At 33.6% G+C, this 25909-nt stretch overlaps 4 protein-coding genes across 6 annotated transcripts; 2 read left to right on the forward strand and 2 right to left on the reverse strand.

Annotated features, from left to right (window-relative positions):
* Positions 1-396: 396 nt before the first annotated feature.
* Positions 397-900, reverse strand: LOC146945214 (protein SRC2-like). The gene has a single exon (XM_085748043.1). It carries the CDS (start codon positions 898-900, stop codon positions 397-399), a length of 504 nt encoding a protein of 167 aa, XP_085604169.1.
* A 3918-nt stretch (positions 901-4818) lies between these two features.
* On the forward strand, positions 4819-8541 carry LOC146945215 (uncharacterized). 3 transcript variants are annotated; one of them, XM_085743554.1, is made up of 9 exons: positions 4819-5024; positions 5141-5211; positions 5386-5440; positions 5535-5763; positions 5838-5993; positions 6096-6236; positions 6675-6766; positions 7528-7684; positions 8063-8243. In XM_085743554.1, the coding sequence occupies exons 6-9, from the start codon at positions 6203-6205 to the stop codon at positions 8119-8121; spliced, it is 342 nt and encodes a 113-aa protein (XP_085599680.1). In that variant the 5' UTR covers positions 4819-5024; positions 5141-5211; positions 5386-5440; positions 5535-5763; positions 5838-5993; positions 6096-6202; the 3' UTR covers positions 8122-8243. The 3 variants fall into 3 exon arrangements, with proteins under 3 accessions (XP_085599680.1, XP_085599678.1, XP_085599679.1); XM_085743552.1 differs by having other exon boundaries at positions 7528-8541; XM_085743553.1 differs by lacking the exons at positions 4819-5024; positions 5141-5211; positions 5386-5440; positions 5535-5763; positions 8063-8243 and having other exon boundaries at positions 5858-5993; positions 6101-6236; positions 7528-7877.
* Positions 8542-12998: 4457 nt separating this feature from the next.
* Positions 12999-13682, reverse strand: LOC146945216 (cell wall / vacuolar inhibitor of fructosidase 1-like). The gene has a single exon (XM_085743560.1). It carries the CDS (start codon positions 13616-13618, stop codon positions 13028-13030), a length of 591 nt encoding a protein of 196 aa, XP_085599686.1. The 5' UTR covers positions 13619-13682; the 3' UTR covers positions 12999-13027.
* A 2834-nt stretch (positions 13683-16516) lies between these two features.
* On the forward strand, positions 16517-21176 carry LOC146945217 (uncharacterized). The gene is made up of 10 exons (XM_085743561.1): positions 16517-16949; positions 17131-17203; positions 17849-17896; positions 18279-18352; positions 18455-18582; positions 18979-19068; positions 19156-19262; positions 19942-20001; positions 20119-20175; positions 20741-21176. The coding sequence occupies exons 1-8, from the start codon at positions 16826-16828 to the stop codon at positions 19949-19951; spliced, it is 654 nt and encodes a 217-aa protein (XP_085599687.1). The 5' UTR covers positions 16517-16825; the 3' UTR covers positions 19952-20001; positions 20119-20175; positions 20741-21176.
* Positions 21177-25909: the final 4733 nt, after the last annotated feature.

Here is a 25909-nt window from a genome sequence, read left to right on the forward strand (position 1 = left end):
CTTCTTCTTCTACTCCTTTCTGTCCCATCGGTTTCGAATAGAGCGGTTACGTACCGTATCGAGTGGCTTCGATCAAACGATTGAACCATACTTTGAGGTGTAATTCTCGAGCGACTATATACTGTGCAGTATATACTCGTAACAGTGATCTGGGCTGTTTTATCCTGGAGACGGCGTGGTTGTTAGTCTACCTTGCACAAACTAGGGTAGTGCCGCGAAACGTCTTAAAGAAAGCGACCTGGTCGTGACTCACCCAGTAATTTCGTTCGGTATTATTTTTAAAACGAAAAACAACAGAAAATTAGATAACACAAGCAAGAAAGTTATACTATTGGCAAAGAGTATGCATAATCAAAATTCAATTCAATCCACGTGAAACATTAAAACCAAAAAACATCATAAAAACAACATCATAAGAGGCACATCTAAAAGATCTTCACCGGGCGCCTTCATTGGTTTCGGTTGTGGCGGAGCTTCCACGCGATCACCTAATTTGTAGGAGAGGTTCAAGGTCCCTCTGGATTCCTCTGAGTTTATTTTCCTAACCTGGTAACTGAGTCGGTGGCCGGCAGGGTTATCAAAAAGTTCCTTGAGAGGGATATCGACGGTGCTGATAATCTTAAGGCAAGTTGCTGCGACTAGTTGGATTTTGAGAGAGAGACGATTCTGGTTAGCGAGAGATTCCTTGAAGGTGAATTTAAGGGAGTTGTTCCATGTGGGGTTTCTTTTTCTTTGACGGTCCTCGTTGGTCTCTTTAGTTTGTGGGTTGAGTGGGTCGCCGGAGATTGAAACGACAGCGAATACCCTTAACTTGACGAAAAAAGGAGTAACATCTTTGACATCTTTTGCGGATATCATCTTGATTTCCAAGGTTCTGTATTCCATCATCAATTGATCCATCGTGAGAGAGAGACAGGGGTTACGGTTTTCTTTTTTGAGAGAGTTCTAGGGTTTTAGGGTTTTGATGACTGTGTTTTGTGGATTGTTATACACACGTTTGTTGGAAGGATTAAATAAGGACAGACACATGCAAAACCGCCTCAATAAAACTGTATATTTTATTTTTTAAATATATTACTTTTTTAAGGGAAAATATATTTCTTTTTTTAAAATATATTGCTTTTTATTTTTGATCAAACATTTTAATGACATGTAACGAAAAAAAAAACATTTTAATGACATACATGTACTCAAATATGCGAGTGTAAGTTGTGAACAAAAAAATCTGCGAGTGTAGGTTTTTTTTTTCTTTTGACAAGAAAGAAGTTTCATTCATTGAAATACTAAAATACTAAGAGTACAATCAAAAGGATCATAGCTTGGGACATTTATCATCCATATTTTTACGATCAGGAGGAATGATTGAGATAGCTAGCAACATGTTAAGGATACATATTGAAAGGCATTAACAACACCAAATAAAAGTCCTAACAAGCAAACTAAAATCTTCCACATACGACCAAAGGTCAATGATAAATCCAGATCCATAGTCTTTGAATTCACCCAACTTTAGAAAAAGATATTTGCAGAGGTTCGTCCAAATTGACTATAGGTGGTCTCTAAGCTGACTAATTTAGTCACATATTGACAAGACATTTGCAAAGTCGAGAGGATACTAGATTTAGTGATATATAGTCCTCATAAGCCTCTTACGAGTTCAAATTTTTTGTCCTTTAAAATGACTTAACAGTATATATGTAAATGCAATATATTTGAAAGAGGGATCTCGTTAGCGCCAAACCGGATCTTGTTTATTTTTGTCAAAAAAAAAAATATTAACCCCAATGCCCCACATTGGGTAGAACTACTATTGTGTGAATTGAAAAAAGTATAAGTATCATATCGCGTGAATCACACACATTAATAGTGTTTATATAGTGTGTGTATACCTCTAATGGGGTACATAACAATGTGAAGAAAGTAAGCACCGACAAAAAAAATATATTTATATATTTTATTATTTGGAAATGTTAAATTAAAAATTTAATTTAATTGATTATTAGAAAGTGCTTTCATAGTCCCCAAGTCTTACATATTTTGATACTTGATCTAAAATATATTTTGGTACTGAATCTAATATATTTTTGTACTCAATATGATGTATTTTGATACTTAACTTAAAATATTGTATTAGATTTAATATGTGAATTACTTATTCCTAAAGTTTCTCAGATATTAGTCGTGAACTTTCTCTATAATTTTTTTTGGACAGAGAACTCATAAATAGAGAACTCATATTAGTTATAATATTCGAGCAATGCGAGCAATCCTTTTTTTATTTGAAGCTTTGTCGGGATTGAAAGTGAATTTTTCAAAAAGCCTTCTAGTTGGTGTGAATGTCTCCTCTTCTTGGTTATCTGAGGCGGCAATGGTGCTGAATTGTAAGGTTGGATCTATTCCTTTTGTTTATTTGGGGCTGCCTATTGGTGGTAATGCTCGTCGATTGTCCTTTTGGGAACCAATTATTAACTGTATTAAATCTAGACTGACGGGTTGGAATTCGAAACATCTTTCTATGGGAGGTCGTTTGGTTTTGCTGAAGTCAGTCCTGTCGTCTCTGCCTGTCTATGCTCTTTCCTTTTTCAAGGCTCCTTCAAGTATTGTCTCCTCTATTGAATCTCTTTTTAATTGTTTTTTTTTGGGGGGGAGTGTTGACCACAGGAAAATATCTTGGGTGGACTGGAAAACTGTTTGCAGGAGTAAGGAGGTTGGTGGTTTGGGGGTCAGGAGTATTAGGGAGTTTAATATTGCATTGTTAGGGAAGTGGTGTTGGCGGATGTTGGAGGAGAAGGATACTTTATGGTATTGAGTGTTGACGGCGCGGTATGGGGTTGATGGGGGGCGGTTGGTGGGGGGTGGCCATAGGTCATCATTATGGTGGAGTGATATTCATGCTTTGGGGAACGAGGGGTGGTTTAGAGATCATGTTAGTCGTTCGATAGGGAAAGGGAATCACACACTCTTCTGGACGAATGTTTGGGTTGGTGGGGTGTCTTTTAGGGACAGGTTCAGCAGGTTATATGACCTGACGGTGTTTAAGGGGGAGTCGGTATTTGATATGAGTCAGTTAGGTTGGGGTGAGGAGGGTGGGGCGTGGAGATGGAGGCGTAGGTTGTTTGCGTGGGAGGAGGAGTTGGTGGGGGAACTCATTTTACTACTTCATAATGTTACCTTGCAGGTTAATATGGAGGATAGATGGCTTTGGACTTTGGACTCTTCCAAAACCTTTTCCGTCCGTAGTGCCTATAAATTCTTAACTGATCAGGTTCCTATTGCTACTTCGGAGCCCATCTCATCACTATGGCATAAGGATGTACCTTTAAAAGTGGTGTTGTTTGCTTGGCTGTTGTTTAGGAATAGATTACCTACAAAGGATAATCTGTTTCGTCGCGGTGTGATTGATCAGAACTCCTTGGAGTGTGTCACAGGTTGCGGTTCAGTTGAATCATTCGATCATTTTTTTTTACATTGTAATTGGTTCGGGTTTGTCTGGTATTTAATTTATGGGTGGCTGGGTATTTATGCGGCTGCCCCTCAGTCTTTGTCAGATCATTTTACGCAATTTAGTTTCTTTGGTGGTGCATCAAAGGTTCGCCAATCAATTTTACAGGTTATTTGGTATGCTACTATGTGGGAAATCTGGAAAGAACGTAATAACAGGTTGTTTACAGACAATACTTGCTCGGTGATACAAGTGGTGGATAAGATTATGTCCCTCACATTTATGTGGTTGAAGGCGAAATTTACTAATCTTCCCTTTAACTTTCATGGCTGGTGGCTTAGTCCGTTCACGATGTTGGGAATAGGCTAATTGTTATTTCGGTTATAGTTTTATTTTTGTACAGTTTTCTTGTAAATACTTTTGGACTTGGCTGTTTCTTTCTAGTACACCTTGTGCTAGGAAAGATTCATTGTTTTGAGTAAGATATTCCATTTTAGCTTCTCCAAAAAACAATTAAAATAAACTTTGTTATCAATTAAGCGGATAGATGAAATTGCTTGATCGTCCTTCCCTGTGTTCCATTTTTTTTTCAAAATTCTCCCTCGTAATAGTTTGTCAAGTAATTTTTCATTCAATGGTCAACTGCAATTATTAAGTAATACTAACTTGTTTTCTTTCAAAAAAAAAAAACTCATCGTTTGAAGATATGTATTTCAAGGTGATATAAAAAACAGTATCTGATAATAATTAGTTATTCTTTAAATCTTATTTACTAAAGCTTAACCCCTAAAGCTATCCCTAACCCGAATATTTTCCCCCCATTTTTCTCTCCACTTTTCTGAGCCATTGGATCTTGCACATTTAGGCGCTATTCAATTTTAGCCATTGATCATCTTACTTAATGCCAGCCAAATTTTGTTATCAAGTTTGCTATAATTTTGGCCAACCGAATTTTGTTATGAAGTTTGCTATAATTTTGGCCATATCCGAAATTTGTTATCAAGTTTGCTATAATTTTGGCCATATCCGAAATCTTATTTACTAAAGCTTAACCCCTAAAGCTATCCCTAACCCTAATATTTTCCCCCCCATTTTTCCCTCCACTTTTCTGAGCCATTGGATCTTGCACATTTAGGCGCCATTCAATTTTAGCCATTGATCATCTTACTTAATGCCAGCTGAATTTTATTATCAAGTTTGCTATAATTTTGGCCAACTGAATTTTGTTATGAAGTTTGTTATAATTTTGGCCATATCCGAAATTTGTTATCAAGTTTGCTATAATTTTGGCCATATCCGAAATCCTTATTTCGTTTTTTGATTTTGTTTGTGGGTTTTTAAGGGATTTGATTTTGTTTTTGGGTTTTTAAAGGAATAATTATGATCTTTTGATAATTTAGGAAAACTTTGATTTTTAGTTTGATTTTATATACCCACTGATCTTTTACTCATTTATTCTCTTCTGCTCATATCTGCAATCACTCTTTTTTCTATTTCTATTGCCCACATCTTCAGTTTAGTCAAGTTACAAACTTAATTCATGTTAGCAGTATATAAAACAAGAGGAAATTCGATGATGCAGGTACTCCCATCACATTCTCCATGGTTCTTTTATTTATGCTTTTGTCCCATTTCATTTTATTTTGTATTTTTTGAACAATGGAATTAAACTTTAATCTTATTTTATTGTCTATGCAGAAATTTGTGCTTAAAGCGAACATGTGATGGATGCAAACATAAAGTCAAGAAAATCTTGCAGACAGTTGATGGTATACACATGCTAATATGATTTATTTACATTCTTTATATTAAAAATATATATTATGATTTCAATTGTTATTATCCAAAGTTAAACAAAACCAAACCTTAATTTTATATGAAACTAAAATTGGATGCGGATTGTCTTGATTAATGAGTGTCACATGTATTTACGACTGAGACAGATGCAGAACAGAGAAAGGCGACATTTTCAGGGAATATGGATCAATTTCTTATATGGTAGGCTTTGTGAATCAGTTTTTCCACTTACTTCTGCTTACGAACTTTCACCTATAATTTGGCTTATACTGTGATTTCTGTGTTTTGGCTGCAGTGAGTGCTCAAATTTCGAGTTCTTATAATAGGTGAGAGAAAGAGAAAATCCAGCTGCAAAGTGCACCGCAATCACCAATTCGAAAGAGATAGAGGAAGAAGAAGCAATCTGACGATGTCGACGGATCCAATTTTGAGCCTATGCAACGTATTTGAATTATTCTTCACCCATCTTCAATCCTCTTCCAACTCTCTCACACAACCCATCCATTGCAGACCTATTCCTCTCAGTAAGCATTTGTTTCTCTCTATAATTTCTCTTTGTTTATGATAAAATCTATAAATTCTTTCGTTATTGCAACAGATTCTGCAGCTTCACCTTCATACAATGCCTTAATCGCAGCGCACAACCGCAAGCTCTGATCTCGAAATACTCGATTCAATGTCATTCGTCACGTTTCTCTTGAAGATCTTTTACTCAAACTCAAAGATTGTCTTAAAAGTTACGACTACATTCAAGGTATTTATATAAGTTCAGATTTTGTTAAGTTTGTTTTTCTTTTCTGCTTCGTAGTTTATTGTTCGTGTTTTGACTGAAATTTGTTTTATTTCTTGGATTTAGTTTAGGATATTGACGAGGAAGATGAATATTTTAAGAAATAATAGATACAACCTTATTCCACAAGGTGTTCATCTCACACACATGGAACTAGATACAAGTTTACTGAAATGATGATTCTTACTCATCACTATGAAACTTCATGTATGTGCTCCTTTTGTTTCTTTGGTCTGTCAAATACCATTAGTTCTTTGTTTTGTTGATTTAATTCATGAAATTCTGCAGCACATATTATTTTATAAAAGCATGTGAACATTGTGGAAAAGAAAGCACTTGCAGGTTGCAGCCATTGAAAAAACTGAGACATCTTTGTTATGCTTTGCATTGCATGTACACACATGAGATTATATAAGTAATGGAACTTTGTTGAACCGAAACACATACACACATCAACGAATATACTAAATTCTAAAGTTATAATCAACTATTATGGTGTTCAAACATGAAGAGATACTGCAACTACTTTGCTTAAGTTAAAAAGGTTTTTCTCTTTTGCTGAATAGCATCATGTTTTAGTCCATATTAGATTATATCTCTGATCTTTAAATCTGACTTTTTTCATTTTCCTACTCACATAAACAGTTCCAACTAATGGTAATGACGAGTACGACATGTCTATGCGTACAAACCTGGTGAAAATGCCAACATATCATATGGAATTTGATACTGCAAGCGTACGTGTTTTATTTTTTCCCAATTATTTTTTAAATGTCTTTTTAAGGTTTATGATTTTAATCCACTTCACAGGTTCTTAAAACACAATAAAATTAAGTTCGGTTGAGTAAACTTCTATATTTTACTGTGGCACCCAATGGCTTACGAACATGTTCTATGAATTTCATGCTTCAACTCAAGTTTGTATATATGTGATGGGTTTTAGGTGGACAACATAACTATGGACCAAGGAGGTTATGTTTTGTAAGTTAAGTCTGACGAAACCATTTCGTTCACAATTCATTTCACCATGAAATTTATTTAGCTGACAATTTTTTTACATAATTCGGCTTTGTGTCTTATATTTATTGCCATGTTATGTTCTGGAAGAGATTATTTGTTTATAATGTTGTATATTTGAAATAATTTTTCATGGTCATTAATAAGGCTCTACATATGGAATCATTCCTTAATTCATAAAGTTAAATTTTCTAGAAGTTGCCTTATTCAATTTGGACCGATCAAGCAAGCTATATAGACATAAAATATGATTAAGTCAAGAACAAAAATGAACTTATATAGGTGAACTACTTTATAGAAATTAACTCCTTTATTTTTTAAGTTTTACGATGTTGCATCAAGTTGAGTTCCAAAGTTTATAGGTAATAAAAATGTCATTTCACTAACAGGAATCAACTCTCTATTTCCTTTATGCTCTTTTTATTTGGCAGCATGTTTTGCATTTTGTATAACTTAGATTGTTGTTTGAATCAATGGATAGTTGATGCTCAGGGGTTATCAGTGGATGAATGAGGCTGACAAGTTCAAATCAGCTGAATCGAATGATTCAGTTGATGATGACAACGATTTTGGAAGTGACACGGTTATGGATCACCTATTTTGGTATGAGGTAGCTACAATTTTTGTGTTCCGTAAAGGTGGGGTGAATGTAGTTTTACACATTCAATTGAGCTTATGCACTCTGAGATATTTCACAGTTGTGTTGGCTTTTACTATTTGGTGATTGTTATTTTAGAATTGCAAATCACATGATGCATACAACTCAATAAAGCTCTCTGTTATAAGTATTTAAATTTTTAGTAGCTTTTATATGACGGGTCAAGTTATGCATTTGTGATGTTGATAATTGGAATACAATTAATTATAAGAGTAAAATATTTGAATTGTTGAGATCATGTTTTTATGAGCAATGCTTGAAATGAACCCCTCTCTCATTTATATGTTGGAAAATCCAGTGGTCCTTTATATGCTGGAAATAAAACTTCAAGAATTTTGATTATTTATATTGTTTGTAGGGATTGGGGTTGCTTCTGCATTTTCGGAGTTGCTTCTGTTTTATGTTGCAACGGATTGATGCTTATGTTGTTGGAGTGGAAATGGAGATGCAAATAGGTGCTTGGGAGTGGGAGGATTTGTTATGATGTGTTTCTATATACTATAAGCCCAATTGGAATTTCAAGGGTTGTAACAATTTTTCACGTCATATTTGGAACTAACAGCTGGGTTGCTTGGTTTTTGGCACATAAATTTTGTACGCAAGATCATGCTATGTAGTAAATCACAGGGAGTAGTAAGCAGTTATTCCATAGATGTGAATTTCTACACGGATAGATTTGTATGCTAAGTTTGAAAGTTTTGGTACCATTTCTATGTAGGTTTTTCAAAACACGATACCATATATGATTTATTTTTTTCTCACCTATGTAATCATTGGAAACGTAATGTAGATATCATAAAAAATAAAATATCAATGGTTAAAAAATATTTTCATATTCATCTCTAAAAGACCCGTGCGGCCCACGGGTCAGCGATCTAGTACGAATATATGTGATTGCGATAAAAGCATGTGTATTGTATCCCTCCAAAAATAAATGTGTATTGTAGTGTGTCATTTATAAACGGTGGTATGGGGTGTTCGCGGATTGGATTGGTTCGGTTTTGGGAGGAAAAACCATCTGATCCAATCTTTTCGGTTTTGTTATTTGTTCATCCAATTGGTTTAATTTGGTTTTAAAATCAAATCTAATCCGATCCGTTCCAAAAAAATTTGGTTTGGATTAGATTGGTTTTCGGGTTTTATTGATGTATATTTTTTCATTTTTTTTAAGAAAATATATTATTTTATGACATTTCATAAAATGGTAAGGTTGCGAAAAAAATGAATAAGTAGAAAATAAAAGTAACATAAAGCAAATAAAATAGTAGGTTAAAGAAAATAGTTAGAGAATCGTAAGTTAATAATATTTTTTAGAAAACCGAAAAAAAAAAATTTAACATTATTAAAGAACAAGTCTAGGAAATAGTTACATAATTGTAAATTAAGGAAACATTTATAAAAAAATTCATATAATAATATATATACAAGTATAAATATTTCGGTTTGGATTGGATTGGATCGGTTTATACTAAGGGAACCGAAAACCAATCCAATCCTTTAAAAATTGCGGTTTTTGTTCGGTTTTCGATTTTTTGGTTTGGTTACTGCGGTTTGCTTTGGGTTGGATTGGACATGAACACCCATAATTTAAGATATCTCTGACTCTGGGTGCTTGCTTGTCTTTCAATTCATTCATTCATATTGGTTGTGGAAATAATATTATTTGAACTCTTGTGCTCAGTGGTGGAGCCAGAAATTTTATAGAGTATATGGGCAAAATTTTGACCACAAACTCACATGTGACATAATATATAAATAATCATAAATCGAAATAAAATATGCTGGTCATAAATCATAAATTGAAATAAGAGAGATGAAACATAATCTGCCAATAGTGTGCTAAATAAAATTAGGAGGTAAATGCCCTTTCCGAGACCTCTTTGCGGTGAATGTTCGAATAATATCAAGATCATCAAGTGAATATGTAGAAAATTTTAATTTCGCTTGTCCAGGCCTCTTTGTCTAATGTGAATAGTGATTCAATTGTTACCATAAGTTAAATGAGCAATGAAATATTTTTATTTCTCTGAGTATTGACTACTGTTTTTGATGAATGGTATAATAATTCATAGTTAGGGAGAATTATTTTAGTTAACACACTTCAATAATTTATTCTAAAAATTGAATAATCAATTTTAAATTTCAATGATGATGATTATAATATTTTATTATATTGATCAAACTAATTTTAGAGGTAATTCTCTGAATTATTCATTTTTAGAATTTACAGCATAATAGAAAATGTAAAAATAAAATAAAACAATGATAAGTTTTAGTGACAGCCGCAATTGTAAGTAGATATCCATAATGTTTTTAAAATGGTCTCCTTATAATTACCTACGGTTTTGTCCGTAGCTAAAGGTAGAAAACATGTAGTGACAACCATTTGACAATGACAGAGGGATTTAGCTACGAAAATTTTCTCTATAGTGACGGATTTTGGCCGTCACTAAAAGTCAAATTTCTTGTAGTGATACAAAGAAAGTATGGGCTGAGCCCGGGCTAGTGCCCAGGCTAGCTGGGGGGTGTCTCCGCCCTGCTTGTGTTAATGACAAAACATCTCTAACTCGAATCCTGAATTTTATTGAAATGGTATTGTATTGTGGTCAGTCAAATATAAACTGTTGAATTGAATTTTGCACAGGGAACCGAAAACCAATCCAATCCATTTAAAATTGCGGTTTTTGTTCGGTTTTCGATTTTTTGGTTCGGTTACTGCAGTTTGCTTTGGATTGGATTGGACATAAACACCCCTAATTTAATATATCTTGACCCTGGGTGTTTGCTTGTCTTTGAATTCATTCATATTCAAACTCTTGTGCTAATGACAAAACATCTCTGACTCGAATACTGAATTTTAATGAAATGATATTGTATTGTGGTCAGTCAAATATAAACCGTTGAATTGAATTTTGCATATAACAATGTTGGAAAAAATCAAGATGTCTTGGAAATAGTTTTTCTTGACTCAAATTAAAAGTGAGTCATCGCTGTTCTATAAATGATGTGCTTAGCAGCAGATTTTTTATCTTCTTTTGTGTAGAAAACTAACATATGGGAAAAGTTTTTGAATAGGATATTACTTGTATTGTAGTGTCTTATATTTATATATTCTCTCTTTTGCTTGTGAGAAAAATACCGATACGTCCCCTAAAAAATACCCATATGTTTTGACAACACGAAATTGCTATGCATATTAAAAAGAATGTTTAATTTTTGTTTGTTTGTAGATAAAATGACAAACATCATCTAAAATTTACATAAAACTATGAAATCTTGCTTTTGAATTTGAACGAAGGTGTTCAATCTAACACTATCGACATTGTTAGTGGAGTTAGGCCTTAAATACTAATGTTTCTTTTGTTTTAAATCAATTCAAGGTTTTTATTATTGTTTTATATACTAATTTTCAATCATCGGTACACGAGCTCCCAATTTTATCTTATATATTTTGACTAAAAAAGTTAATCATTCATTCAAACTTGTAGAATATACATTAATAATAGAGTAAATTACACCTCCCTCTCCTCAAAGATACTTGCATTACACTCCCCTCTTATGTTAAAATATATACTCTCCTCCCTTGAAAAGTAATATATATACCCCCCTCCCTTATAAGATGCTTGAATTACAATCCCATCCCTTAATAATTAAACATGCACTACACTTTAATCTATTTTAACATAAATAAATATTTTTATGATATATATTAATTTTGAACCACCATTTAAGAAAAATTAATTCATTTCTTTATAATTTAAATGTCATTGATAATTAAATTTAAATATTTTGCTATTGATTTTATAATTTAGAGTATAAAATTAACTTTTAAATAACCATGCTTTATTGTCTTTAGTAATTTTTCACATATTTTAATTTTATTTTTGGTTGGTTTATATTTTATAATAGGGTTTAAAACTACATGTTAATGAAATTGTGAATAAAAAATAGCAAAAAATATGTATTCAATTTTTTATTATATTAAAATAGACTTGCAATACTATTTTTTTCAAAGTGTGTTAGATTATTATTTTTTTGCTAGATTATTAGAAATATAAAAAAAATATTGAGGGAGTAAAATGTAGATTTTAACATAAGAGGGGAGGAGAATGTAATTCAAGCTTATCTTAGGGGAGGGGAGTGAAAAGTTTTCTAATCTGTTTTGAATAAGAGGGGAGGGGAGTGTATATTTTAACACAAGAGGGGAGGGAAGTGTAATTCAAGCATCTTTGAGGGGAGGGGAGTGTAATTTACTCTTAATAATATTACAAATTAATTTGGCTAAAACTGGAAATGATTAGTTTGCAAAGAAAATTATAACATCACAGCTCTAAGCTTAGGTGCAGAGGTTTTAGAGAGGAAGTTTACATTGTCGGATTAAGTTGGGGTGAGTTCCTATAGATTAGAAACCACCTTTGGGTTAATAGCATAAAAAGACAAAATTCTTACAAATGGGACAAAATAAAAGTGGCAAGTATAATCAAACTACAAGAAATCTACAGATTTTTCAGGGGCGAAATCCCTAACAAACGCGCTAAAAGGGAGGGGTTTAACCCCTAGGAAATTTGCAAATGGCGAAACCATGTCTAAAGCACTGGTATTACCCTAGCCCAACCCATGTCATAGTCACTGCCACTTGTTCTGACTGACTGCATTTGTCATGAACTTTTGCGAGGAACATGCCTCTGTCAAATCATTTTCATTTTTATAAAATAAAAAAATTCAAAAAATTCAAATAAAAGTTGATTATTAAAAAATTATTGTTAATAAACATTGATCTATCAATTTAAATAAAACACACACCACAATAAGACGGGAAAATTAAAAAATTCCGCACTAAAACGACAAATAAAACAACTATACCTTTATAGACGACAAAATCACGTTTAATACAAACAAAATATTAGATCTACGTTGAAACTACTTATTTCAATAAAAAAAATACATTCTTAAAAAAAAAAAAAATGCCCTCTAAAATGATGAGGATGAATAAACTAGGGTTACAGGAAACAGACGGAAGGATATTCAACAATTAGATGGAAAAATAAACCTCGTTACCACTTCACAAAATATAATATGATGATGATGAAATTTATTAATTGCATTTACAATTGCCTAGGCATATTAAAGCATAACTAATGTACAAATTATGGACAATGATCAACATAAGAAGAAAAAAAATATGACGGCCATAAAAGGCATATATCATTACTATATATATACACAAAATAAGACGAATCCAAAATTTTGGGTTCGTCTTTTTTTTGTTGTTATTTTTTTAACACAAAAAAATAAGACAATACCAAAATTAGTACTAAAAAATTTATGTTAAAATTTGGTGAGTTGATTGAGAAAATTGGGTAGCAATGGAGACTGTAATTGCACACATATTTTTCACATATTGATTACTATCCCCAAGTTGCGAAAGAACAGCTGAACTAGTGGTGCCATTGCATTTCTTCCCACAAGAATCAGCCAAATTTCCAGCAGTGGTTGCATTTTGTTTGACACCATTATAATCACCTTTGTCTACACATTTCTGAGCTTGTGGCACAAGTTCTTTTGATATCTTGGTGTATGAAGCTATGCAATTATCCAAAGCAGCTTTCAGTTGTGTGTCCTTGGTTTGCGCTTGAACAGTTTGAATTTGCTTTATTATGACCGGTGCTCTTGTCGCGACAACCTTGAGTGTTACGCGAACAAATCCAGAGATGTCAGTATTTGATGCAATATACTTTACTGCATATAAATTTGATTTTAATGTTATAACGCAAAGATGGTAATGAGGTGTTTTTCGACATATAGCTTTAATTAAGTCTAGCTTTGGTGGTTGATGGCATTGGATTGGTGGTATGAAGAAAATGGATGAAATGGTTAAGAGAATGATAATTGAAATACTTGAAACCTTCATCATTTTGTTTTTAATTTTGACAATAAGAGTGATTATGCTTCTCTTAATTGATTGAAGAACACAAATGATAAGAGGATAATAGGGCTGGATTATATAAAGACTTTGTTGGGGCAATGAAATAAATTAATGGTGTGAATTTCTACCATTTTAGGATATTTATTTTGACGCTTTGCATTTTGGTCGCTCGCCCCCTCAAGAGCTGTGGTCTAAGATGAGTCAATGCTACTATTTTTAGGCAATTCTAATTTTCAACTCCCTCTTGAGACAATTATAATTTATAAGAGTACTATTAGACTTTTTCGTTGTCACAATATAAATATATGTGAAGTAATTAAATGAAAAAATACATGTGTCTTTAGCAGGGTCGATCCAAGGATAAAACCACTAAAGTCCTCGTTTTAAGCCTACGAACAAAATAACTTTTCTTTAAATTTTAAAAAGGCCTCATATGTAGACAAAAAGGGTCTCATTTTGCTCAAAATGAAAAAGCGGGCTCATATATCAAAATTTCTTTTAGGCGTCACTTACTTTGGAATATTATTGGACCGGCCTTAGTTTTTAGCAGAAAAAATGTGCATGAGATGCTTAATAAAAATTAGGAAATTTTACCCTATACCCCGACACATGAACTTTCACCCCTACAAATCTTTAAAATTTCCAATTTTACCCTCTCTGCTGTTTAACCTTTTTCCACATAATTTTTCACCCTCAATTTCAACATTTCCCATTCAAGTTCACCCCTACCTACTATTTTTCCGGGTATGTATTTCCAATTTATTCATCCTATAATACATTTCCAAAATTTTCCCGGAACATTCATCTTTAGTTTTTCGAAAGTAATACATTTCCAAAATTTTCCCGGAACATTCATCTTTAGTTTTTCGAAAGCTATGCCAAAAAACTCGACACATTCTTTCCGATAAATATATAATAATGTTCCTGCTTGTGAAATCATCAAGTCATGTGTGCTGAAGCACTTACACGAGCACTCCCAATATTGTGATTAAAAAAAGTGATAGAGCATTCCATGATGCTAGGTTGTTTCTGTTCTCTCACACGTCGGCTATAGGAGACAAAATAATTACCAAAACTTCTTTTATTTATGAAAACAATTCTCAAACCTACGATTATGAAATTGATAGTACACCGTATAATCAAAGAACGATTTTGATTCCGGTAACCCAAAACACGACGTGAATCCAACAGAACCATGGAGCGGAACAATTCCGGTAATCTAGAAAACCTCAATCAAAGATTTCGGTAAACGATTGAGAGAACAAACACAACCTGTAAAATAAAAATCAAATCGAACATCATCGAACGTTTCAAGCGAAAAAGGGTTCATGAAATGCTTACGAACGTTTTCCATAAGAAGGTGGGGGGGTGAACGTTTGTTGTGAGATTTCCAGAAAAAGGGTGGGGTGAACAAGTGAAAGAGTGATTGAGTTTAATTTTATATAAAGGGTAAAATTGGAACTTTGTGTTAAATATTGGGGTGAAGGTATAAATGTAGGGGTGTGGGGTATAACTTCCTAAAAATTATGATGCACAATAAAGTTTATTTATACATGTTTTAGTGAACATAGTTGGTAGGGACATTGCATAATATATGAAGGGGTCGGAGTTCGAACATCAGACACCCCACTTATTCACAGTTAAAAGGTGAATTTCTAGTCACTAGGTTACTTGACAAACAAAAAAAATATTTGAACCTTAGAAAAAAAACCTATTATATTTTTTTTAAAAAAAAGAAGTATTATCATTGTTTCTCTAACTTATCAAAAATCTTTCATGGGCTTGTCCTCTCACGTTCGGATGGTGGATGAAGGTACTTGACCCCAAAGGTATAGGTCAGTTTGCAGGTCTGGGTTCGATGGTGTTTTGTGTTGGTATTGTATGGTGCTTTGTGTTGTGGCTGCTTGGCGGTGCTGTTTTGGGTATGTTGTGTGTGACTTTTTGTATGGTTGTGTTGTGTATTGGTTGATGTGTACTTCGGGTGGGGCTTAGTGCATGGCTTTCAACCGCCTCATCGGTGTTCGTTTCCCAACGTCGTCGTTTGTGGTTTGTGCTGTATGTTCAAATTCGTGTGGGTTTGGTTCATGCTCGGTTAACGTCAGGTTGGGTATGTGTTCTCAGATGTCAAATTTTAGTTTTGCATCTTCGTGGTTGCCTTGATCACAAGAACTCATACATTTACGGCGTGGCATATTAATCGCCTTGATCACCTTTTCTTTCAAAGCCTCCACCCGTCCAACATCAGCCTCACACTTACTCTCTACAACAACTGGCGGCGAGTCATTCATATGAGTAGCATGGCCCTCCACCAACTGAACTTCCTTCGGTGGTGAACATGTCTTTTGTGCTAATAACACAGTGCCATCTACCTTTACTATCGACTGCACCCCACTAGCAGGCCTAGCCAGTGATGCCGCAATTTCGAAAACATGAATAGCTTGGTCCTTGGCTCCCTCAATGAGCGAACCTTTAGGCTCCTCCACCGCTAACTCATCGACTAATTTCTCGACCAAAGTATCAACATTGTTACAAGCTTCCAGGTCCCCAGGTATATCCTCATGACCAGACTGTGACAATTTGGACCCATTATCTTCCTCGAAAAGGCATGCATCCTCCCCAATATTGAATTTAATTGATATTTGTTTTATATAAATTTTAATGGATTATGTGATTGTTTTGAGCAATCAATTGTCATCCGAATCCATCAATTTTCCACCCTAATTTAGACACACAAATTCACTACAAGAAAAAAAGCATTTTGCGACACTTACTTTGCGACCCCTATGCTTGAACAGTCGCAAAATAGACATTTGCGACTGTTAGTGCAACTGTTAGGCCCAACAGTCGCAAGTTTTATGCCTTTTTTTTAGGCGCTCACTTAAAACTTTTTGCCCAAATATTTTCACTCCCACTTTCAATTTCAGTCTCCCTCTCACTTCAAAACCCAATTTTTCCCATTCTCACTTTTCCCCTAATTTGAAACCCAATCTTACTTTCACCGATCTTCAACCCAATCTCACGAACCCTCTTCAACCCAATCTTGCTCAATCGAAGCTTTGTCCTCTTCAACAGAAGCTCTGCACTGTTCACGCACTGTTCACGCAAACCCTCTTCAACCCTCTTCACGCACTGTACTCAATCGGTTTGCTCAGCTTTGTCCTCTTCAATCTAAACCCTCAAACCCTCAATTTTTTCATGCAAACCCTCTTCAACCTCAAAACCCACACCTCAAACCCTCTTCAACCTCAATCGGTTATTATAATGCACTCATCAAAGCTTTCTCCAGCTCAAAGATTTGTTCGGTTCCTCATCATACCAGGTTATTATGGTGTACCCAGTTCACCACTTCTTCCTTTTCAGTTAATTTTTTTTGTTTATATAAGAATTTTATTTTTAATTTTTTCTGCTTTTTCTATTGATTTGAGTGTTTTTTGTTAATTTCTATATTTTTTTTAATCATGTGTGATTCCTTGATTTGAGTTTTGGTTGCGTTATTTCAGCTAGTGCATTTTGGTTTCGCGGTTGGGTGTCACCGCTGTCCACGCATCAGCTCTGTTACTGCATCTTCTTAAGGTATACTGTTCACATCCTCATTGGTCATAGTTATCTGCCACATTGAGCATTTGCCAAGAATCTTAATGTTTCTCAATGATGAAAAGGATATTAACTTTGGTTTGTCTGTTCTCATTGTTTCTATCACCGTACAATACATTCAAAGGATGTTGAAACAACACTTCCTTAAGTTTACATTACATATGTTATTATAGTGTTTTGAGGTACTATATAGTGAGAAGACCATTTTGGTGTTTTGAGGTCAGAATTGGTTTGTTATCTCAGCTGGGTCAGAATTTTCCAATCAAGCTTTTATGGCTAATAAATGTTTTGCTAGTTAGAAGGACCACACAATAGCTGGTTTCATTGGATTCTAACCATATCCATTCTTCCCCATCCCATCCAAAATTTCCATTTTTCAACCACTTAAACAAAAGTTAAAAAATATCCTATGCTAGAGTTGAATGTATGCATATATAGTAATTTCTTAGTTACTCCTCTCTTGTTTGACCAAATTAAGTTTCAATCTTTATTGAATTCTGCACCCTGCAATGCCAGGAACAATCCTGGTTTCAGGTACTGAATTTTATTTAGCATATACAATTCAAGCATATCAACCACATGTTGATTTTCTTTTTGACTTCTCTATATTGATTTTTATTATAGTGCTGGAATTCATGGACCTTCCATTTTCTTCATCAACATCCATAAGGGGTATGCTATTGTTCTTGCTTTTAAATTTTTCCTTATTCCACCTATTGTCAACTTCAAAAGTGGCTATTGTGATAAATGAATGCAGCTTCCATGGGAAAAATGGAGTATGAAATCAATGACAAAGGAAACTTTTCCTTGTATGTCTCTAATTTAAATTTTTTGAGATATTTGTATCATATAACCTATGTAGCATTGACACCGGACCTGACACTGACACGTAAATGTTAGTAATAATTTAAGAAAATTGTAGTTATTAAATGTAACAAAAGAGCCAATGTTGGATAGATGTAAGACATGTCTTCTATCAGAAGTGTCAGTGCCAGATAAGTCATACCAAATTCTATGTTGTAACCTGTTTATTCTGTTTGTTGTCTTGTTTCAGCCCCAATACTAGCCTTTGTGACGATTTGATTTTTAAAATTCAGGATTCTGAAGGGAATGAAATATCGCATGCAGGTTATCTTTGATAACACCCTATTTGACAAAATGGTTTAATTAACTTTTCAAAGTTGATCAAAGATTGAATGTGTCTAACATGATTCAGTAAATAACTGGCAGGAGTACATTTAAGGTTGATATTACAGAAAGGTGTTTGGGAAGACATGTTTCCACTAGGGGAAGGACATTTGCATTTGAAGCTGCAAGTCATACTTATCGATGAAGAGCGTGACAGAATTCGTATGATGGTACTCACTTCATTTCTTTATATCAAGATCAATTTATTGTTTACTTTGTTCTAGTTTATGCTGTTATTTGGATGTTCCGAGAACATTGTCATCTAGCTAAAGTGGTATTTTGTTGTGGATAGCTTGGTTTAGTCTTACCTTCATTCTTTTTATGGAGTGAATGCTATTAAGGCGCGAGAGTCTATCTTGTATATTGAGCTATAATTTATTCATCAAATTTTGGCTCCATTCCTGCTCATCATTGCAGCGTTATATTGTTGAGTGGATCAATGTTCAATCACCAAAATATTGGATTTGCATTGATATAATCCTACAAATTCATTTGAATCGATTGATCACCAAAATATATGAATTTTGTTTTTACTTGCTATAAGCTGTGTGCTTTGCTCTTTTCAGAAATACATGACTTGGAAGAAAACCGGAGAAGAGATGAATTTTACATATGTTGAGTGCTTGTTGTACACATTTCATCACCTAGCTCACAAGGTAAACCTTTTTTAGATCAGTAAAAAAATATCAAGCTGTTGCGAGCCACTTATATGCAGCACATAATCGAACTTGGTTCTTTTGTAGGTTCCTAATGCCACCAATAGTTTATGTGGTTACAAAATTGTTACTGGCCAGCCATCTGATAGGCTTGGAGAAGATTTATCAGAGCAATATGATGATTTTACCGAGAGGTATGGACTTTTTTTTTGTTATGTTATATAAATAAAGAATTTACCTACTCGTTGGTTTGTATATTGTAGATAATTTTTTTCAGTACGCACATGTCATTTAGGATAAAAAATGTTGAGGGGAGGTTAGGTCATGCAGAAGCCTTTGTGAAGGTTTACGGTTGTTCTAATTCAGACCATATTAATGAAGGACCACCGCCAAGATTCCAAGACCTTTGAGTTTAGGGTAAAATATTGTTAATTTATGAATCCAGCAAGTTGAACATAGTATATTGTTCGCTTTGACTTGTATAGTTTCTGGAACCCTCTCCCTCTCTGTTTGTCTTAAGAATCTATAAATTCAAGTTATTTGTACTCATCAACTTCTCTTCGCTTTTCATTACTTCATGAATATGTTAATGTTAATTCTTCATGCCAAGACAAATAGGGATTATCTCATGTGAATGTTACTTCTAATCATGATGTATTCTTTTTCTGCAAACTACGGCAATTCCAATGCCTCATTAGGACTTTACAAGTACGATTTTCTGTGAAATAGTCAGTTAACTAATAGTATTTTGAAAATATTGTGCGATGATATGAACAGCTCCTAAATTATGTCCATACAATATCATTATTCTTTATTTCTAAATTTACTTACATATATAATATCCTTATTCTTTATTTCTAAATATTTTTGTAGCATCACTTGATAATATTCTTGAGGGTGTTGTTTCTTGAGGGTGGATTTCCCTGCACAGTGGTAGGCTTGGATACTTTGGTTAATTAGTTTTGAAGCAGTTTGTTATTTGTAATAGTTCTTACAATGTGGCCTACCTGTTATAAACTGATTTATTTCATCTCTCTTTTCTCTTAAAAGGATGCGTGCTTATTGGAGTCATTAGAGGATGGACTCAATGCTCTCCTATGTACTGAAGTAAGTTTGTTTCACACGGTTGCTTGCTTTTCTTGGTTTATCCGTTACTGCTTTTTGGATGCTCTGTATAAAATTGCAACTTTTCAGATAACTTCATATGCATGGCGTTACACAATTGTAGTAATTGTTATAGGTTAGTTTGTGGTGAAACTCTACATGCTTATTAGAAGTGTCAAATTAAATTCAACTTTGAAGATAGTTTTATCTGAAAATAGTTTAGTATTATCGCATTTTTCACCATTTGGAGACAATGTAATCAATGTATTACTTAAGGCATATGCATGGATTAGTTCAAAACTAGTTTCACCATTATGTTTGTTCCTAATTGGGATCAGGTTTCACTATTAACAAACCTAAAGAAGCTATGATACAAAATCAAGATGTGTATGTGCTGAAAAGTGCAATGGTATTTCCTTAAATCATTGAACGGAGTGTTGGTGGTTCTGAGAGTTCATACTCGTGTTTTCCGATGTTTTATTCAGTGCAAGACTTGTATATTCTTTCCATCTTTTACCTACAATGTTATTCTGTTTGTTAATTTCTGTAACTGTCGTAAATTTTGTAGTGCTCCACCACCTCCTCTCCAAGAAGCAACATTCTCACGCGGCGTGGTGACCATGCGCTGTGATATATCCACGTCTAGTTCTGCTCATATATCACTTTTGGTGTCCGGTAGTGCAGACGCTTGTTTCAATGATCAGGCATGGGTGAATTGAATTGTCAATGTTCGACTTTTCACATGATTGCTCTCTTAACTTTTTACTGAGTACTTTTTTCTCTTATGTGTTTCCTCAACTTTTGGAGAATCATATTAAGAAAGAGCTCACCGAGAATAGTCAACTTGTCCAGTCACTAGTGTTTCGGTTTTTTGAATGTTTAAACTTGGTACTATATATTTTTTGTTTTAGTTAAGTTGATGTATGGATCAAACTTCTTACTCTTGAATTATGTATATTTTGCATTTTAAGTCTTTAGTAATATATTTTGAGATTGTCTTCAAATTGTAGGGAAAAAAAATTCTAAATCAGGGCATATCAATTTCAAAAATAAATAAATTTGTGATTTAAAAAAAAAAAAAAAACATTTGCGGCTGTTCAAACAGTCGCATTTGTGATTTTAAAAAAAATATATATATACATTTGCGGCTGTTCAAACAGTCGCAGCCATAATAAAATAAATTTTTTATTAGACATTTGCGACTGTTAGCAAATGTCGCAAGTCCCTTAAATTCCATATAAATCTCCTCATTTGCGACTGTTAGCAACTGTCGCAGCACCTTTGCGGCTGTTGGAGCGGCTGTTCCACGAAGGGTCGCAAATGACAGTTGCGACCCCAACAAATGTGACTGTTGGGGAACAGTCGCAAATGTACATTTGCGACCCTTCTAACAGTCGCAATCAGCGTTTTTAAAAGTCGCAAAATGCAGTTTTTCTTGTAGTGATTTCATATATGAATTATTGGATTGTTTTTATCTATCAATTGTCATCTAGATCCAAATCCGTCCATTTTTCCACCCTAGTTTATATTCGAACATTGTATTCCACATCATATAACATACAACTCAAATGTTATTGTGCCAAAACCGATGAGAGAGAAACAACGATATAAATATCGAAAATAGTATATACATAGGACCCTGATGTTGGATTTTTTTTATTTTTATCTTGAAGCTATTTTTTCCAAATTGTATAATATTTTTTCTTAATTGTATAAGATTTTGACAATTCTTAGAGCAAGTTGTTAGTTGTGGGAATCTCATCAGATGGCTATGGAGATCCAAGCGAAAAGATGCAAATAGTACTAGTATTGATAGTGGGGTGTCCGAGGTTCGAACCCCGACCCCTGCATATAATAATACATGTCTCTACCAACTGAGCTATGGTCAAGGGGACGTGCATATTATCAATTTATTCGCAACTGTACCTTTTATCCTATGGTTTATACCCACAAACATAGATATATATGCACACACATGCAAGTGGTGGATTGTCACCTCTCTGAAGCTTGTTTATGCAAAAATGGCTGGCCTAACAAACGACAAATGAAAATGGTACTTTTAATTGGGTTAAAAGTACTAGTACATGCCCTATCTATCCATACCATTGCTTTTCATGCACAACTTGATCGATAATTAATTTGAGGTTCAAATAAAAAAAACAATACCCAAGCATAAAGGCATATATAACCTTTGCCTCTTCTCTATATAGTTTTTGTCATTCCAAAGGATTAGGATTAGAATTAGGATTAGGATTCTAAAGGATTTTAAAAGACTTTTTAATTATGAAAAAATCTTGTGGTATTCAATCAAAATTTTTTGCAATTTAAAAAAAGCCTTTGTGGTATTCAATCAAGATTCTTTGTCATTTTAAAAAAATCTTGAGGTATTCAATCAAGACTTTTCATCACTTAAGAAAAGTCTCATGGTATTCAAAATCATTCAAATTTTAAAGGATTGTTTAATAAATTAGATTTTGATGGATTTTGTGGGATTTTCTAGTGAAATTTTAATAGGAAAAAGTCTTTGATGAAGACAAAAAATTTCTTGGGATTGTTTTTCTTTAAAAGTTTACTATCTCTTTCTTATCCCTTTTTCCTTCTCTCTTCTTCCTTCTCTCTCTCCTCTCTTTTCTCCCTCGTCTCTCTCTCTCTCTCTCTCTCTCTCCTCTCTCTTCGTCTCTCTCTCCTCTCTTTTCTCCCTTCTCTCTCTCTTCTCCCTCTCTCTCTCCTCTCTTTTCTCTCTCCTCTCTTTTCTCCCTCCTCTCTTCCCCCCCTCTCTATCTCTCATAAAATAAAATAAAAAATAAGAGTATGTATTGAAAATATTACGATAGAGAGTGTGTTGTAATTATTTCTTTTCAATGAGTCCTTAAAATTCATAAAATCTTTTGAAATCTTATAAATCCATAAAATCCTTTAAAATCCTTTAAAATCTTATGATGTAAATCTATTGAAATCCAAATTGAAAATCCTGATAGTCTTTTAAAATCATGAAAGTCATTAAAATCCTACAAAATCTTTTAAAATCTTTGAGACTTTTTTAAGCAAAAATCATCCTTTAAAATCCTAATCCAATACACCTCCCTAAGAAGCTAAATTAGTCCACTTAAATTAGCATCGAGAGAATCAAACATTGGCACTATCTCAAATCTCAAGTCAATACCATGGGAACAATCAAAGTGAGTTTTCGCAAATGCAATTAAACCATCATACTGGCAATAAAAATATAATTGAGGATGCATCGACTACAATAGCATAATAATAATCGATAAATTAGAAAAGAAAAGAGTGTATGATTAATCATAATCAGAACCACCACCATAATATAAGTACCCCAATAACATGCCAACATAATATTGATAAATCACAAAACCCAATTATAAAAGATAAAAGAGAAAAAACACAAGAGAAAATTAGATAACACAAACAATAAAGTTATACTATTGGCAAAGAGTATGCATAATCAAAATTCAATTCAATCCACGGGAAACATTAAAACCAAAACACATCATAAAAAAACCATCTATAAAATCTTCACCGGGCGCCTTCATTGGTTTCGGTGGTGGCGGAGCTTTCACGGGATCACCGAATTTGTAGGAGAGGTTCAAAGTCCCTCTGGATTCCTCTGAGTTTATTTAATTTCCTAACCTGGTAACTGAGTCGGTGGCCGGCAGGGTTATCAAAAAGTTCCTTGAGAGGGATATTGACGGTGCCGATGAGCTTATTGGGGGTAGGAAAGCATTGCGCCTAGATGGATTTTGAGAAAGAGACAATCCTGGTTAGCGAGAGATTATTTGAAGGTGAATTTGAGGGAGCTGTTCCATTTGGGGTTTCTTTTGTTTTTACCGTCCTCGGTGTTTTCAGTTTGTGGGTTGAGTGGGTCGCCGGTGATTGAAACGACAGCGAATACCATCAGCTTTTTGAAAAAAGGAGTAACATCTTTGACATCTTTTGCGGATATCATCTTGATTTCCAAGGTTCTGTATTCCATCATCGATCCATGTGGTTGTGTGTTGTTTGTTGTTCTAGGGGACTAGGGTTTTCTTTTTTGAGAGAGTTCTAGGGCTTTGATGGCACGGCTTTGATGGCTGTGTTTTGTGCATTGTTGTTATACACACGTTTGTTGGAAGGATTAAATAAGGACAGACACATGCAAAACCGCCTCAATAAAACTGTATATTTTATTTTTTAAATATATTGCTTTTTTAAGGGAAAACATATTTCTTTTTTAAAATATATTGCTTTTTGTTTTTGATCAAACATTTTAATGACTATGAACTCAAATATGCGAGTGTAAGTTGTGAACAAAATAATCTACGAGTGTAGGTTTTTTTTTTCTTTTGACAAGAAAGAAGTTTCATTCATTGAGATACTAAAATACTAAGAGTAAAAGGATCATAGCTTGGGACATTTATCATCCATATTTTTACGATCAGGACGAATGATTAAGATAGCTAGCAACATGTTAAGGATACATACATATTGAACTTTCAGAAGACATTAAAGCATTGACAACACCAATTCGAAGTCCTAACAAGCAAACTAAAATTTTCCACATATGACCAAAGGTCAATGATAAATCCAGATCCATAGTCTTTGAATTCACCAAACTTTAGAAAATGATATTTGCAGAGGTTCGTCCAAATTGACTGTAGGTGGTCTCTAAGCTGACCAATTTTGCCACATATTGACAAGACATTTGCAAAGTCGAGGAGATACTAGATTTAGTGATAGTTCTCATACCCCTCTTACGAGTTCAAATTTTTTGTCCTTTAAAATGACTTAGCAGTATATATATGTAAATGCAATATATTTGAAAGAGGGATCTCGTTAGTGCCAAACCGGATCTCGTTTATTTTTGTCAAAAAAAATAAAACCAAACACAATGCCCCATATTGGGTAGAACTACTGTTATGTGAATTGAAAAAAGTATAAGTATCATATCATGTGAATCACACACATTAATAGTGTTTATATAGTGGGTGTATACCTCTAATGGGGTACATAACAATGTGAAGAAAGTAAGCACCGGCAACAAAATATATTTATATATTTTATTATTTGGAAATGTTAAAAAAAATTGACAAAATTTGGAAATGTTAAATTAAAAATTTAATTTAATTGATTATTAGAAAATGCTTTTACAGTCCCCAAGTCTTACATATTTTGGTACTTGATCTAAAATATATTTTGGTATTGAATATAATATATTTTTGTACTCAATATGATATATTTTGATACTCAACTTAAGATATTTTTGTATTAGATCTAATATGTGAATTACTTGTTTTCAAATTAAAAGTGAGTCATATCGTTGTTCTATAAATTATGTGCTTAGCAGCAGATTTTTTATTTTCTTTTGTGTAGAAACTAACATTTGGGAAAAGTTTTTTGAATAGGATATTACTTGTATTGTAGTGTCTTTATATTTATATATTCTCTCTTTTGCTTGTGAGAAAAATACCGATACGTCCCCTAAAAAAATACCCATATGTTTTGACAACACGAAATTGCTATGCATATTAAAAAGAATGTTTAATTTTTGTTTGTTTGTAGATAAAATGACAAACATCATCTAAAATTTACATAAAACTATGAAGCCTTGCTTTTGAACTTGGACGAAGGTGTTCAATCTAACACTATCGACATTGTTAGTGGAGTTAGGCCTTAAAGACTAATGTTTAATTCATTTGTTTTAAATCAAATCAAGGTTTTTATTATTGTTTTATGAGTAACA

Source organism: Medicago sativa, chromosome 2 (genome assembly GCF_051527215.1).
Source record: "Medicago sativa cultivar Bolivia chromosome 2, Bolivia_mono, whole genome shotgun sequence".
In the NCBI taxonomy this organism is placed as follows: Eukaryota; Viridiplantae; Streptophyta; class Magnoliopsida; order Fabales; family Fabaceae; genus Medicago; species Medicago sativa.